The 16,706-nt window shown below is 46.3% G+C and overlaps 1 protein-coding gene across 3 annotated transcripts; it reads right to left on the bottom strand.

Annotated features, from left to right (window-relative positions):
• Window positions 1-10,590: 10,590 nt before the first annotated feature.
• On the bottom strand, window positions 10,591-16,489 carry GP9 (glycoprotein IX platelet). Of its 3 annotated transcripts, XM_063164285.1 has the most exons (3): window positions 16,279-16,489; window positions 12,843-13,016; window positions 10,591-11,535 (listed from the first exon to the last, which is right to left on the bottom strand). In XM_063164285.1, exon 3 carries the CDS (start codon window positions 11,527-11,529, stop codon window positions 10,933-10,935), a length of 597 nt encoding a protein of 198 aa, XP_063020355.1. In that variant the 5' UTR covers window positions 11,530-11,535; window positions 12,843-13,016; window positions 16,279-16,489; the 3' UTR covers window positions 10,591-10,932. The 3 variants fall into 3 exon arrangements, with proteins under 3 accessions (XP_063020355.1, XP_063020354.1, XP_063020356.1); XM_063164284.1 differs by lacking the exon at window positions 12,843-13,016; XM_063164286.1 differs by lacking the exon at window positions 16,279-16,489 and having other exon boundaries at window positions 12,843-13,168.
• Window positions 16,490-16,706: the final 217 nt, after the last annotated feature.

The raw sequence follows: 16,706 nt of genomic DNA, 5'->3' as shown, positions 1-16,706 counted from the left end.
CTGTCCTGGCACCTGCAGCGATGCCCCCTTGGCCGAGCTTTGGGCTCTGAGCTGGCAGCTCTCCCAGGGGAAAGGCCTTGACCTACCCTCACCATGTCCTTGTGGCCCAGTAATCAGCATGGGTTGGGAATCCAGATCATTGTCATCAACAGGATCATCTTCATCATCTGGTTCATCTACAAAGAAAGGAAGGACAGAACGGCTCCTGTGACACTGCTGAAGATTCTCCTTCAGGTCCGAGTGGCAGTGAGGGCACCTGGGTGATTGGTGCCCTCCCAGGCACTCCCTCAGCTCTGCCTTCCACTCAGGAGCAGGGCCAGGGGGAGCTCGTGCCTGCAGTGGCCCCACACTGGGATGGAAGGAGCCCCTTGTAGGGCAGTTGGGGCAGAAAGGACTCCCTGGAGCTGCTGCAGCTCCAAACACAGCCCCAGGCAAAGCCAGGGCTTGGCAGTGGCAGCAGGAGCAGCTCAGGCTCCCTGGGGCTGGCAAAGGAGCTGAGAAAGGCTCAGCCCCGGGGAACAGCCCTGGGCCCAGCCCCTTCCCTCTCTGCTCTCCTCTGTGGCTGCACAGAGCACACAGAAGGACACACTGGCATTGCACACGGGAGGAGGATGGACAGCTAAATGCTCCTTCCTCCCATTGACAGCAATCCTGTGGAGTCCTGTGGGATCTCTGTTGGGCACAAGAGCAGCAATTTCGAGGCCAGGATTTATAGAATCCATCCAACTTCAGAGGATCTTAAGGGAAATGACACAGGAATATTACTCTAGACAACGATTACACTTGGACAATGATTACTCTGTTAGGAAAGGGTTGCTGGTAGCCTACCTTCACCAAGGTCCAACATTTTTAAGCCATGCTTTACCAGCGTTCCCAAATCATGCAAGTCACGATCCCAGTCTAAAAAGGAGCACAGATGGAAACCGTTCCATGCTGTGCTGGGATCCCCCTCTATAGGGAACCCAGCAATGGGAGGGGGTCAGGTAATGCTGTGTGCCAGGAGTGCCAAGCAGCAGAGAGGGCAGCTCAAGCCTCAGCAGGGCTCAGGCCCAGAGGCACAGCAATTACCTGCTGTGGCTGTGCCTGGCATCGCCTCCCTTCCTGCAGCAGAGGCTGCCAATGAGCCCCTGCTTCCTCCAGGAAACTGCGCCTTCAGCGCATCCTCTCCTTCCATCTCTGCAGAGAGGAAAAGGGACAGCTGGATCAGGTGGGGCTGTTCCCCAATGGGAAGGTGGCATCTTCAGGAGGCAATGCTTGTCCAAGTAATGGATAAGATGCAGAAGAAAGATCAGGTTATTGGGGCTGCTGCAGGGTCCTCCCTCCTCCAAAGAGCTTCCCCTCCAGATGTGCTCAGAGACCAGGAAATTGCAGGGGATCTCAGGCCCATGGTGCAGTTTAGGCTGCATGTCAGCAGATGCCCAATGCCTTCCTGCAGAGGCTGGGGAGAAGCTGCAGCCAGGCCAGGCTGGCAAACAGCCCTGCAGGGCGTGGAAGCAGCAGTGGGGCAGCGAGGCTGCCATGGATCCCTTCCCACTGTGCCGGGCACGGCGTGTCCAGATGTGCAGCCAGAGCCCCCAACTGCTGAGCCCCAGGACAAGGCTGAGGGAAATGCACCCACCACGGCGTCTCTCCAGGTCACTCAGGATCCTGACCAGGTCTTTGGATGCCTCTAGGGTCTTTTTGTCTACTCCAGGCTTGTTCCTCCTTCTTGGAGGACCTTAAGAGAAGTGTTTGCATGTCAGATGAAATGATTCCCCAAAAGCAGGGCTCAGCCCGTGGGGTCAGCAGGGACACACTACTCACCCCTGCGATGGGAGCTGGGCTTGTGAGCAGCAACCAGGAAAGGAGCCTGAAAAGTCCTCCCTGCAGATACCCCTGTAACACAACAGCCACAGAAGCTTCTGTAACCTGGTTCCTGCCAGGTTGTCGATGATTATCCCCTGAGGGGAACATTGACAACATAACTGCAGGAGGCTTAAGAGGCAGAAAATCTTCATGGAGCCATGGTGCTGGAGAAACATTCCTAGCAAGCTCATCTAGAGGGAAGCAAACACCCAAACCCATTTCCATGGTGTGCTGGGATCCCCCTCTGCACTTGGGACCTGGGCACTGCAAGGGGGTTGGCTAAGGCCATGCAAGCCAGATGTGAATGCGCAAGGCCAAACCTGCAAAGGGGCCTGGGGAGCTCTGGGCTGGCTCCTGGTCACTCTGCACCCTCTTTGCAGGCCCTGTGACACATTCCCAGAGAGGAAACTGGGGCTGCCCAGGGCCCGTGGGGGCTCTCTCCCTCCCCCAGAGGAAACCCTCCCTGAAGGCCTGGGGAAAACCATCCCCAGCGCTTCCCGGGGAGCAGGGAGCGCTGTCCCGGGAAAGGGGAGCCAGGCTGCCGGCTCACCTGCTCGCCGCGCTTGCAGCGGGGCAGCCTGGGCAGCCCTGGCAGGCAGGGCCACGGCCTGGAGGAGCAGGAGGAAGAGGCGCAGAGCAAGGGCCATGCTGCCTTGCCCTCTGCCAGTGCCGCAGCTCTTGCTGCCACCGCTGTCCTGACACCGCTGTCCCAATGTCAGCACCACTGCTGCCACCGCCGCTGCTGCTGCCGCAACAGTTGTGCTCAAGCACTGACTGCTCGCTCCTTGTGCTGCTGTGCAACCACGGGGCTCTGCCACCTCTGTGACCTCAGAGCCTGCTGTGACCTCATGGCTGGGGCAGGATTTTGTTGGAATGGATCTCAAGAGGTACCCTTCCAGCAAGGAGAGGATGTCCCTCCTGCTACCTATTTACAATCTAGGTTTTCTTTAAAAGAAGAGTGATATATGATATTGGAGAAGTGAGACTTTTTGTGGTTCGGCATAGAACTGCAACGTCAAGTCCAAAATTCAACTCACGTTTATCTGGCTTGGTGGGCACATTGTTCCAAGAGAAATTTTCCAAGAAATTGCAACATTTTGTATTTACAATGCCCCTTTCACAGAATTCACAGAATTCTCAGAATTCACAGAATGACCAGGTTGGAAGAGACCTTCAAGTTCCTCGAGTTGAACCCAGTCCCAACAGCTCAACTAAACCCTGGCACCCAGTGCCACATCCAGGCTTTGTTAAACACACCCAGGGATGGGGACTCCACCACCTCTCTGGGCAGCCATTCCAGAACTTGATCACCTTTCTGTAAAAACTTTTTCCTGATATCCAACCTTTGTTTCCCTTGATGCAGATTGAGGCTGTGTGCTCTGGTTCTGTCAGTGCTGCCAGGAGAAAGAGCCTGCGGAAACCCAGGAAATTCATCTGGTTGCCCTGGAGGACTCAAGACACTGTCAGGGGCTCAGAGACCTTGGCACAGAGCCCAGGACTCCTGTGCCTTTGATTCAGCCCTTGGAAAAAACAATTATCAACCTTGTATGAAGAATAACAAGCCACAGAAGTTTAAGTAGAAGGATAGTGAATCTATCCCAGAGTGGAGAAATAGATTTTTGCTGGGTTTAGAATGGGGGTTCTAAAAGGGGGCAAGATGGAGGAATCTGGGCTTGTCCAGCCTTGCTCCTTCTTCTCCTTGGCCTCCATCTTCTGCTGTGATGTTGGCACTTACAGATTGGTTTAGAGTAGAAGCTCACTATCTGACATGGGTGATAGGTATTGGGAAGTAACTGTAAATATTGTATACATAGCTTTTAGAATAAAGACATAATACCACGTTGGGGCAGGCAGAATGCCTCTGACTGTCCTGCTGAGCAGACCTCAGCAGGTCAGAAGAAAGAATTTTATAGATAAGATACAATAAACAACCTTGAGAATGAGAACTGAAGCGTTCTGACTCCTTCTTTGAGCACCAGGCTGGGAAAAGAGACTTTCTAACACATCTCAGGGTCATTCTGGGCAGCGAATGACCCTGAGAAGAGCCCAGCCCCAGCTGAGCACAGGCACCTTTCAGGAGCTGTGCAGCGAGATGAGGGCAGCCCTGAGCATCCTTTTCTCCAGGCTCAGCACCCCCAGCTCCCTCCGGGGTTCCTCACAGGGTTTGTGTTCCCAGCCCCTCTCCAGCCTCGTTGTCCCCTCTGGATGTGCTCAGTGTGCCAAGGTCCTTCCCAAACTGAGGGGCCAGAGCTGGGCACAGCACTCAGGGTGTGCCCTCAGCAGTGCCCAGTGCAGGGGCAGAACGACCTCCCTGCTCCTGCTGGCCTCGCCATTCCTGATGCAGGCCAGGAGCCATTGGCCTCCTTGGCCACCAGGGCACTCTGCTGGCTCATGTCCAGCCTGCTGTCACCAGTACCTGCTGGGAAGGATGAAAGTGTGACAAGAAAGTCTCACAGATATGAGTGCTTGGCAGAAAGATTTTGCATGTCGATTCTGATGGAGGAATAGAGATGGAAGCAAGTCTTGATATAGGAGAAAAGAATTGCTGAGCCAGTCTTACTGGATAACCAAGGAAGTAAAGGGTGTGTTATTAGAAGGGGTTTTTATGGCTTAGACCAAAGGATAAAGCCACCTCAAACAAGATGTTTTTACCAAGCAGAAGGATAGCACAGGCAAACAAGTCAGCAAATGTTGCAAGTAGAAAAAAGGTCTCAGAATTTTCCACTGCAAAAAAACTGAAAAACAACTTCTAGCTTAAACTGTAATGTACTGAATTTTAGTGATTGGAGAACAGTAACATGAATATGGTAATTATAGTAGTTATGTTAGGCTATAGATAAAAGTTAAGGTATAGATTGGTTCTGCTGTATGAAGATGGTCAGCAAAGAAAAGTGTGTAATGCATTGTAACCAAAACCAAAGGGTCTCCAGGCCTGGCTGCAGCTGGAGCTGACAGCTTTGGGCACAGCTCTGTCACCCACAACCCTGGAGTGCTGTAATCTCTTGGATGGAATTAACTGTATTTTGGATACAATAAACTGCATTTTGGATACAATAAACTGCATTTTGGATGGAATAAACTGCATTCTGGAGAGCCCCTGGAGTCTCACGTCCCTCATTTCAGCTCTTACAAGCACCCCCATGTCCCTTTTGCCTGAGCACTGTCCAGCCACACCGTCCCTTCAGGCTGTAATTGCTGCTGGTTTAGTTTTTGTCTTTCCCTAATCCAGCTTTTGATAAGTGCACCTGAACATTGCATTACTGGGTTTTGAAGTGTACTTGCAAACTCAAGATAATCAAGAATACCCTCAGTTCTAAATGCTCTGCTGTCGTGAGGGAGCTTTGGGTGTTGTGGCCCATGCCAGACCTTCCTGTGCTTTGCCCTGCTGCTGATGGCAGAAGGCTGTAAAGGTTGATTTTATTTGGATGGTTCAGGTTCCAGAGTCCTTCTCCGTGGCCATAAGAGGGAATCTATAAATCCTTGTCAAAAAATAAATTATTTGTTAGGATGTATAGCCCTTCTGACCCCTAAAGAGGAGACAAGAGAGATGATCCAAGGAGAAAAAGGAGGCTGCAATCCATCCCTGCTGACACTCCCTTCTCTAGGGATCAAGGTCATTTTAGAAAAGGCCTCATTTGAATTTTTCCCCTTGGACTAAGATGAATGCTCTGTATTTCTGTAGCCCTATTCCTTAATAGTATTCTGAGGGAAGAGGTTTCAGTCCACTTTTCCCAGGCAATGTTTTGATGCAGAACAGCACCGTTCAATTTTAATAACTCTGCATTGCTAGAGAACTGGATGGATGCTGGTCAGACAAGCCAAGCCAAATGATATCTGAGCAAAATTCTAAACTCTAACATTTCTTTTGGCTGAAATGAAGATGCCAGGTCAGGCAGTGGCTGTGACATCAATGGGATGGACATTGGGGAAGGCACAGGAGAGGCCACATCAGGAGCAAAGTGCCCCTGGGAAAGAGCTCAATATAAATATAAATATAAACAACAGCCATGTGGCCATTATACAACTGGAGCAATTTGTTGTCACACACCCATTATTGAGTGCAATCTGAATTTCAGTGGAGTCAATCTAATGGCAAAATATTTACGTGGGTCCCAGCAACAGAGCTGCAGCACTTTGGGAAATGGTTTTGTGCTCTGGACAGAAAAGGCGTTAAGATAAATAAACTGAGCATTGCTAAGTATTACAGTAAACTTAGCACCTTCAAAGGAGTCATTAGGTAGGAATTGTTAATATTTCATCTGTTGGCAATGAAACTAAAGTTGTGTAATTCAGGTATAAATCATAACATGCAAGTGTGTGGGCCTTAAGAATCCAGGAAGAACAGCGGTTTTATGAAGCCTCAAATTCTATTTTAATAATTCCCCAAACAGTGCATTTAAACATAAATCAGCATGAGAATAAATATGTATTGGCTAATTAATTTAGAACACAAGAGTGGCAGCACATACCAGCCAAGAGTCTGTTTCACTGCATTTGGTGTGTGTTTTGTACATTGAATTAGTGTTTAGTTCTTACAGTTTGTTTTCTAGTTCAAAAATAGAAGAAATTTCCTGCTCACCTGAGGGAATCCCTATTTTTTTCTTGTCCTATTAGGCTAGGAAAAGTCTTGGTTTTCTGCTGTTTGAAACCTTTTCTTGGGTGAGTTTTTCTCTTTTTATTGGACAAGTTATTCTAGTAGTTTTTAATGCAGCCAGTGCAAGCAGAAGGTGTGCAAATAAAATGAAAAATTACTGTCATTATGTAACATCTCTCTTATGGCTTAGCTGGGGTTTAACTGAACAGAAAAAAATATTTTACTTTGAATTACTAATTTTCTGTGTAGTTAAATTCTTTGAAAGGGAACACTAAATCTGAATCCTTCAATTCCCAGCCACTTAACCAAGTGATAAATACAGAACAAGCTGTTTAACTTTGGAATGCATTTTGTTCCTGAGAGCAGAGCTGTGCTTGGTCTCTCGTCTGAATTTAGTGAGAATTGATTTTACCGAGGTTGCTGAGCAAACCTTAGGACAGGTTTACAGTCAAAATCTTCTCAGGTTAGATGAGTGTGAGCCCATGGAGATGTGTAAATTCAAATCACTTCCTACACTCACTGACATGTAAGAGAAGAGTGTCAGAACAGAAAAATGCCACATATCCACATCATGGAGCTGCCCAGAGCTGCTGGGAAAGGCTGGGCTGATTCTCAAAGCATGGGTGAAACAAAAAGCTGTTTTCAAATTTCTTCCTGAAAAAGAAAAGCTGTCAAGTGCACTTAGATCTCATTCATCATTTAACCTTCACTTGCAGGAAGTGGGATTTGAAACACATGAGAAATGCATGTTCTTAAAATACCAACATCCTTAGAGCATGGGACGGGGCAGAAATCATGCAAATTCAGTGACCCCACACCAGTGGCAGGTATGTTTTAGTGAAAATATTGCAATTTTACTCTGAAGAAGCATCTCTTCTAAAATAACAAGCATGCACTTTTGCTCCTCTGTACAAGCAGCTGCTCCTGCCAGGGCAGGAGGGTTCGAGCTGGCTGCATTCCCCAAGCCATGACACCTCCTGCACTGTCCAGGTGCCCAGCCCTCCCTGGCACTGCCACCTGGATTGGAGCTGCTGGCAGTTGTCACTGCCCTGCACAGGCAAGAGGAAGGTATTTCCTACTAAAAATGAAAATAAAATAAAAATATATATATAAAAGCAGGCGTATCAGGTGTCCATGGCAATGCCACTGTTTTTCCCACTTGCTCAGCTCCACCCTTGGTACCTTTTGGGCTGCTCCTCCCCAGGCTCCCCTGCTCCTGCTGTGCTCTCCCAGGAGCTCCAGTGGCCCCAGCAGCAGCTGCTGCTGCTTTCTTTCTGGATTTGGAAATCCTTCTGTCCTATAAACAAGCAGAAGTGCTTCAATTCTTTCAGTTCTGGTGCAGAAAAGAGTGTTTGTAGCTGACTGCAGCAGGCAGCCCCAGAGTGGCTGCACCCAGAGGAGCAACATCAGTGCTGCAAACCAGAGAGCTCCACAGGGCAGAGACACTTCTATTCCATGGGGCTGAGCTGGGCTGGTTTATTGCATTGGGCAGAGTTGGGATGTTTTAATTTATTGGGCATAATTCCATAGAGCAGACCTGGGCTGGTTTATTTCACTGGGCAAAGCCACTTTTATATCACTGGGCAGAGCTGGGATGTTTTATTCCATGGGGCAGAGCCACTTTTATCCCATTGGGCAGAGCTGAGCTGTTTTATTTAACTGGGCAGAGCTTGGCTGGTTTATTCCATGGGGCAGAGCTGGGATGTTTTATTTCATTGGGCAGAGCCACTTTTATTCCATTGGGCAGAGCTGGGCTGTTTTTTTTATATTGGGCAGAGCTGGGATGTTTTATTCTATTGGCTGGGCTGGTTTATTCCACTGGGCAGAGCTGGGGCTGTTTTATTCCATTGGCTGGGCTGGTTTATTTCATTGGGCAGAGCTGGGCTGGTTTATTCCATTGTGCAGAGCTGGGGCAGTTTTATTCAGCCTGCTCTGAGCTGAGGCAGGGTGGTTCTTAGGGAATGAGCTGCCTTGTGTTCCAGGGAGCTCCAGAGCTGGCTGTTAACACATTCATTATCATATTAATCATAATAGCCACGTTCTGTCAGGATAGTGGCCCTGTAGCACAAAGGAGAGCAGTGTTTTGTGATGATGGAGCCTTGCAAACTGCCCTGGTGCATGAGCAAAAACCTGGAATAAACTCTAACTAAAGCCTGGCAGAAGGCAAGCAAGTTCAGCTTGAGCAATGCTGTTTGCTCCAGTGTTAACAAAATATAGAGAATTTATAGGCAAAAAGGTGATTCACATACTGTGCTATTTAATAAATGAAACCTGCAAATATTCCTCAATTAAATACCTTAACTGAGTTTCAGTCTACACAGAATTGCTGTTCATCCAGAATTGCTGTTCACACAAACCTTCTCTGTGTGCTACTGTGAGGTTTTGGTCAATAATGCGGACTCTGATGACTTGTCCTGCCCACCGTGGAAGCAAACCTCATTTTATTTTATTTTATTTTATTTTATTTTATTTTATTTTATTTTATTTTATTTTATTTTATTTTATTTTATTTTATTTTATTTTATTTTATTTTATTTTATTTTATTTTATTTTATTTTATTTTATTTTATTTTATTTTATTTTATTTTATTTTATTTTAATCATCCCAGCAGTCACACCTGTGTTCCCAGACTGTGCCACCAGATACAGCCACCACCAGTTTGCCCCTTGCAGGCAGGATGCAGTGACAGTTTCTGGGGTGTCCCAAACCCATTTTGGGAGTGCTGCCTGCATGTTTCATTTTGATAGCTGACATATTTTCCTGCCTTTGCACGTTGTTAGCAGCTGTGTTGTTATTTATGCAGTTTGATGGAGTTTGTGGCTAAGCATGACACAGTGGCCCTGCCAGATAAACACTGAGTGTTGCTTTTGACCCTCAGTTAGTTCCAGCTGTCCCCTTTGCAGAGGGTTCTTTTCCCAGATAAACCCCAAATGGATGAAAAGTTATAAATGCAAGGCTGTTTTGGTAGAATGTGAACTACTGCCATGGAAGAGATTCCCTCCTCTTTCCTCTTAGAAGGACAGAAAAGTTCTCTCAATTATTCTTTTCCTGTTCATCCTGTGTATTCTGTGCACCTTATTTGATGTGTTGGTTGGTGTAAGCAGAAATGTTCACTAATTGCTCATTTTAAAAATATTTGTACTATTGAAGCCATGTGGTAAAGCAGTTCACTATTCCACGCATATCTAGTTTATAGGCACAGAAGGGAGTGATAAGCTTTTAGTGTGGATGATTTATTTCATTTTGGGGAAACAAAAAATGTGATGTAGGAAATTCCATGAGAGATGGCAGAGTGCATTTCTTCTGTAATATTCTGCATTTGTACAGAGTGCTTGTTGTCTTTTGAAACACTGAAAAGCTCAGTACAGGGGAAATATTCTAAAATTATTTTGAAAGGACAAGTTCTGGAAATATGTTAGAAATTTAATCAGAAATATTTAGAATCATGAAAGAGATCAAATTTGGGTCAATATGAATGTTCAATAAGCATCCATTATTTCAGTTCCACACAGAATGCTTTATTATTGTTCACCCTCCAGGAAATTCCAAAAGATTTAAATTTTTTGCTGATTATATTGTCATTCCCAGTCCGTCTTTAACTGCATTCAATCAGGGATGCATTCAGTGTCTGTTCTGTGTAATCTGGGTGCTTTTGAAGCTCCTGAACCTGAGGAAGAGGGGTGAGTTTTCCTGCACACAGGAACGGTCCTGCCAAGCCCCCTGGGACACCGAGAGACACTGATGGGTTGTAAACTCACAGTGAGAAAAGAGTTGTTAAAATAATACAATTGGTGTTCATCTCCATTTATTAACAAATGTAGGGGCGTAAATCTTCTTTCTATAAGAACTGAGAATTCAGTGGGAAAACAGAAAGTTAAATGATTTTTAAAAATGTGGAATCTGCTCTTCACATGAGCAGATGGCGGCAGGGTGGAAGTTTGTGACAGGGTTCACAGGGGTTCTTGGATGAAGGAAGACACGAGGATCTGACTCCGTGTTTCAGAAGGCTGATTTATATTTTATTATATATATTACATTAAAACTATACTAAAAGAATAGAAGAAAAGGTTTCATCAGAAGGCTAGCCAAGCTAAGAATAGAAAGGAATGATAACAAAGGTTTGTGGCTTGGACAGAGAGTCTGAGCCAGCTCACTGTGATTGGCCATTAATTACAAACAACCACATGAGACCAATCCCAGATGCACCTGTTGCATTCCACAGCAGCAGATAACAATTGTTTACATTTTGTTCCTGAGGCCTCCCAGCTTCTCAGGAGGAAAAATCCTAAGGAAAGGATTTTTCCTGAAAGATGTCTGCAACAGAAGTTGTCTGTCCAAACTTCACCAAGCTTCTTTTTGGACAAAAATTAAATCCAGCTCTCCTGAGAACCCAGACTTTGGGCTTTTTTAACACTGACTATTCAAACCAGTGCTGCCAGTGCTTTTTTGTTGTGGAGGAGTTTGGAGTTTCTTTCCCAGGGCAGGGAAGAGCTCACAGTACCTTGTGGGTTTTGAGGATGCTCCTCCTCAGCCGCCGGCTCCTGAGGTGGAGCTGGCACACCAGCTTTTTGGAGAACTTCAGAGCCCACGCCACTAGAAGGAGGGTAATTACTGCCCCAGCAATTAAAATGAGGTCTCTCCAGAAGAACTGGAGACACTTGGTCGGGAGAAGCCTGGTGCAGACACCCAGGTCATTCCCAGTCAGCTGCCCCAGGGGCTTCATCCTGAGCGGAGCGGGGCTGGCGCAGTGCAGCCGGGCGAGCGCGGGCGCGGAGAAATCCTGCAGCCACAGCTTCAGGTACAGGATGTGACAGTCACAGTGCCAGGGGTTGTCCCACAGCCGCAGCTCCTGCAGGTGGCCCAGGCTGTCCAGGGCCCCGGCGGGGATGGAGGCCAGGCTGTTGTTGTGCAGGTGCAGGATGCGGGTCAGGCGGGGCAGGGCGGGCAGGGTGCGCAGCCCCCGAGAGCTGCAGTCCACCCCTGTCCCCCAGGGCTCCCCCAGGGACCAGCAGCTGCACTGGGATGGACAATCCTCCCCCAGCACCGTGGGGAGCAGCAGGGCACAGCCCAGCACGGCCAGCAGCTCCATCTCCAGCTGCACAAACAACAAGAAGTGAGGTTTGTTAGCGTGGTTCTATAGCGGTTATTAGTCGCCCAGGTTTAGGTTTCTGGAATAAAATCTTTGTGGAAGAGGTTTTACAGTGACCTCTGTGAGCCATCGAGAAAAGTTTGACGAGAGGATCCATGTTTACCCCTGAAAGAATTCCCTACCAAGGTTGTTGTCATAGAAGCCAAGAAAGAAAGAAAGAAAGATAAGTGAAACCTGTAACTGGTTATTCCAATAAACACTTGGCTTGTCTCTCATGACCAGTGAGTGAAGTGTAAACTTATGAGCTTTGTAAGAATGTAGAACAAGCCTGCATGCTAGAATTAAAACAGGGTTTGAAGCCTTCTGGAAATGGAGTGTGTTGCTTTGTATTGTCTCTGTCTCAACTATGACAAATGTTTAGCTTTCTGTACGTCCCACAGAATCACTCTCCCCAACTTCAGCACAAACACTGAAGACAGAGCACAGTTCTTCCTTTTCCTCTCTGGTTCATTGGTTTCCCTTCATAATTGTACAAAAAATATTATTGATCGAAATTCTGGGCCAGAACATCACCAGGAGTTGATGGGGAAAACCAGTTTAGTTTTAGGTAAAGGTTTCTATTCTGCTTTCATATTGTCATAGATCTAGAGTTACAATTGTGTGTTTAAACCAGTTTTCAAACTGAAGCTTAAGGGATTGAATAATTGTAAATGTCTGAAAATCTTCTTTCTTTCTGAAGCTGAAATACTTATCTTACCCATCTCCTGTGTATTTGTCAGTGAGTTGACAAATACCCTGTGGTTCCTCTTTGTGTCCTGTGCCACCTGTTGCTTATTCTCTTTTCCACATGTTCCTCTATCACTGCCCAGACTTAACTCTGCTCTTGATAGTCATCGTTTACCTTCTATATTGTGCTTCCACCCACCTCCCCACCCCCAGGTTTTTTTTTGCTAGGATGGTTCATCAACCAGTTTTGACATTGGTACATACACTACATTTTGGTTTGTTCACCCTTAAAGCCTATTGCAGCCATTAAGATAAACTGAAATCTAGGACTGGGTATTTTTGCTCTGAACCCAGATACTCATCTGTGATTTTTCAAGAAAACTACCAGAGCTCTTTTTCCCAAAGTAAACGTCTCAGAAGGACAGACTATGACAGCTGGCTAAAAGAAGTTAATTGTTATTTATGGAAAAGAAGATGATCTCTTCTGATTAAATATAGAAGCAGCAAGAAACCCAAACTCAAAGAGAAACCAGAACTGTGTCAGAAATGCAGAAGGGAGAGCTGGGGAGGTGCTGGCTGACACTTACCCTGTCTGGCCCCTGTCCCTGTGCTGCAGTGGGGCTGGCAGGGCAGGCTGAGTGCTCAGAGTCCCAGGGAAGTGTGGCAGGGCAGCTTTTCCTGTGCAGGATGGGGCAGCAGCCCAGAGCTGCTATTTATGGTTGTGCTGTGGCATCAAGTGCTTGGGGTGGGTCTGGTGCTTGCTGCAGGCAAGAGGAAATGTTTGGGATTCTTGTTTTGTTCCTAATGTATTTTTCCTATTGCATCTGACAGAATCTGGAAAAACTCATCTTGAAATTTGTGGGGTTTTTTTATCTCCAGAAAATCTCCAGGTATAAAAGTTATTTTGGGCCTGAGCTGCTGAGACACACAAGCCCCAGCAGATGAAGGAAATGAAGTTTGCCTGTGAAATTGAGTTTTTCTCTATTATTCAGCCAAGTTTGTTTAATATCTGCCTTTTCACCATTCAATAAAACTTATAAAAGGACACCATAACATCAAAATAACCATGGTAGGCAGGTGACATCATTAAGGGATAGAGAAAGACAGGAACAGAGAAAGGAAATATTAATGACATGGAATTGAAAGAGATGAAGTTGTGTTGAAGTCACCCAAAATATAGTGTTTATTTTGGGTAACTCATGTTCAAAAATGATAACTCAAACTAGTGAAAGGAAGGTTTCTGAAATACCTGTGTGTATTTCCCTGCAAAGCCAGTAAATTAGGGTGACACAAGTTTGTAATACACATGTATCTGTTCATCTGAACACAGAATGCCATGTCTGTGTGAAGGGGAAGCAAAAACAGAATTTACTTTTCAATTTCATTGTGTGTGCAAAGTTTTGGATGTAAGTTTTCCTTTGCTTTAGGTACCAGCCATGAGCCCACAAGAATTCTGATGGCAGCTGGCACTTGGAAACCCAGCTGGTTGTGGGTCTGCTGTTCCATTCAGGCAGTTCTGGGCAGTGTTGGTTCGGGGACAGGCTTGGAGCTCTGTTCTGCTTTTGGAAACGAGGCCCAGGTGAGGGTTTCATGCTGCAGATGTGCAGCAGACCTGTGGTTTTGAGCTGTCCTTTCTTTATAACTGGCTGCTCCTGGGAGGAAAGGAAATTTCTGGTGTATAAATTATCCTGGCAGCAATTCTTCATGACTAATTTTTACTTATTTTTAAAGGACTTTTCTTCATTAGGTCTAATGAGTTACCAGGAGCTGGAACTTTGTTAAGAATTTGCTTAAGAAAATGCTTTACTGTGTATCTCTGCTCTTTAGCATTTGAAAAGGCAATCCAGACAGTGCCAGGGGGAAAAGACAAAAACACTTCAGAGCCTGTCAGAATTTTGATCTTTTCAATGAGATGAGGAGATGATTCCTCCTGTGCTGAGGTGAGCAGTTCATCACTCCTGTCAGGTGGGGATGGCTGTGAGTGCACTGCTCATGGTGCTGCCATCCTCAGGGTGCTTCCCCTGTCCGTGGGGAGCACATCCATGATTCCATGGATGTCTGTGTGTCCTGTGCCCGCACAGCCTGTGCCTCTGTGCTTCCCCTGTCCGTGGGGAGCACATCCATGATTCCATGGATGTCTGTGTGTCCTGTGCCCGCACAGGCTGTGCCTCTGTGCCTTCAGGAGTGCTGCCACAGGATCAAAACCTTCTGTCACACAGAGAAATTAAATGCTGTGTCCTTCTGCACTGACAATATCTGGGTGGCTGGACTCCACACACCCATTCTGTGCTATCCTGTCCTGGATTGTCAAGCAAACTGTATTTTATTTACCATCTGTATGGCTATGGCAGTTGTCTTCTGTTCAGTGGGCAATTTTCCTTATCTCTTCCACAATCGGGGAGACATTTGCTGATAACAGCTCTTGAATGTTGCTGCATGGCTGATAAGAACTATAACATCCCATTGGGAGATGTGAGCCCAGAGGGAGGAGCCAGGCATTCCAACCTGGCTATAATCTGGAGATTCTAGAATAACTGCACGGCTTCTCCACTGGCTTTCCCAGAGGAACAGCAGCTCTCTTCCCCTGGATTTTCGGAGGAAGACTGAACCTTTCTACAGGATTCCTGCTCCAGCAGAACAACACCTGACACTGCAGGAGGGCTGAGCCACAATTCCAATGGGACTGCCACCAACACCCTGACCCACAGGGTGCCAGGTTGTGTTCTCACTCTGTCAGTGTTGTTTTAATTTACTGCATTGCTTATTTTATCCTTTTATTTTCTTCCCTATTAAAGAACTGTTATTTCCTGCTCCCATATTTTTTGCCTGAGAGCCCCTTAATTTAAAATTTATAACAATTATAACAATTCTGAAGGTGGGGGGTTACATTCTCCATTTCAGGGGAGGCTCCTGCCTTCCTTAGCAGACTCCTGTCTTTCCAAACCAAGATATATTCTCAGTTAGTCCTGTGTTCCTCCAGGTGTCCTGGGGGTGGCAGAGGTGCCCAGATGTGCCCAGCTGTTCCTGCTGAGTCCCCAGCCCTGTCTCCTGCCCAGTGCTCCAGCTCCCTGTGGAGCTTGGGGTGTGCAGGGAGTGGCTGCCAGAAGCACCAGGCATTTGCATTTCTGATTTTAGGGCTTTTTGTAGGCCGAATGAGGATTCTTCATTTAAGAGGATTTATTAAGAGCCAATTTGGAAAAAAAAAAATCAAAAAAAGTTATAATCTGCTATAATCTTGTTAGGGTATGAAAGTAGTTTTTTTTTTTTTTTCCACAGAGAGAATCCATGTGAAGTTTTTGTGAGCGAGAGAGGCTCTGTCTCCTCTCAGTGGAGAGGGATTTCTGGACACCCTCATGTCCCAAACAACCCCTCTCTCCTCACCACTCCCTTGAAGCCCTTTTCTCTGGATCAGCTTTCTTTGGTGGCCTTGGCTCCTGCAGTGAGCTCTGTGGGGCTGTGTGTGATCATTCAGGGAGGAAAAGGCCTGAGGGAGATTACTGCTCTCCTCCTGGTTCAGAATAAAAGCTGCAAGCTGGAGATAAATGAGCAGATCAAACGTGTGACCTGCTGGGAGCAAACTCAGCCACAAGATGCCATTATCTTTTCTAGTCCCTTTTAAGGAGTTCCAGGCATTTATTGCTGACAGTGACCTGTTCTTGACCAAGGGAGGCAGAAGTTTTCTCAAGCACTGTTTCCATTCCCAGAGCTGAAAAAAGTGCCTACCTCACACTGCCAATGCACAGCTTCTCATTTAAAGTCCCTCACCTTGATTAATTCTGCTCTTCTGTACTTTCAAATAGGTTTTGGTGAGAGCAGACAAACCAAAATAGATTTTTGTAACTGGATCTGAGTCACTGGTAATTAATGAATTCTACAAATAAGCAAGGAGAAGGATAAAAACAAATCAATCACAAAATTCATTCTCACATCAAGGAATATTGTTGGCTGAAATGAGTTAAAGAAAAACAGGTTTCTCTCAAAGCAAGAGCTATTATTGCCTGAAGGCCAAAATATTCCTCTTACCTCCTTCACTCTGCAGAACTGGCTGCCAAAGCCTTCTGAGTGTTTCCACATAGGAGGCTCGGAGTTTCCTCCTGTCCACATTTTTTTCCTGCTGCACATTTATTGTGGTTCTGCTAATGGGGTTTTGCCTCTGTCAAATCCAAAATCTCATTTCCTCAGATTATTCCACAGGCAGATAAAGTCTTGTCATTTAGGAAATTCTTCTCCTAAATGGTACTCCACCCATGTTATCAAGAAATTCTCTCTCCTCCCGCCTGTTCTCATTGAGAACCTCCCTCTTTGCCGTTTTCCTCATTCACAATTTCACCAGTAATTGCTGATTTTCCCACTAGATGTCATCCAAGTTATTTTGTTCTCAAATTCTGAGCATTCCCCCCAGTCGGCCCTTTAGCTATAATTTCTCAGTTCAAAAGAATTGCCTGAAAGAA

This window comes from Melospiza melodia, chromosome 10 (genome assembly GCF_035770615.1).
Source record: "Melospiza melodia melodia isolate bMelMel2 chromosome 10, bMelMel2.pri, whole genome shotgun sequence".
Lineage (NCBI taxonomy): Eukaryota > Metazoa > Chordata > Aves > Passeriformes > Passerellidae > Melospiza > Melospiza melodia.
The sequence above is the reverse complement of the archived record's forward strand: the minus strand, read 5'-3'. Positions and strand labels throughout refer to the sequence as shown.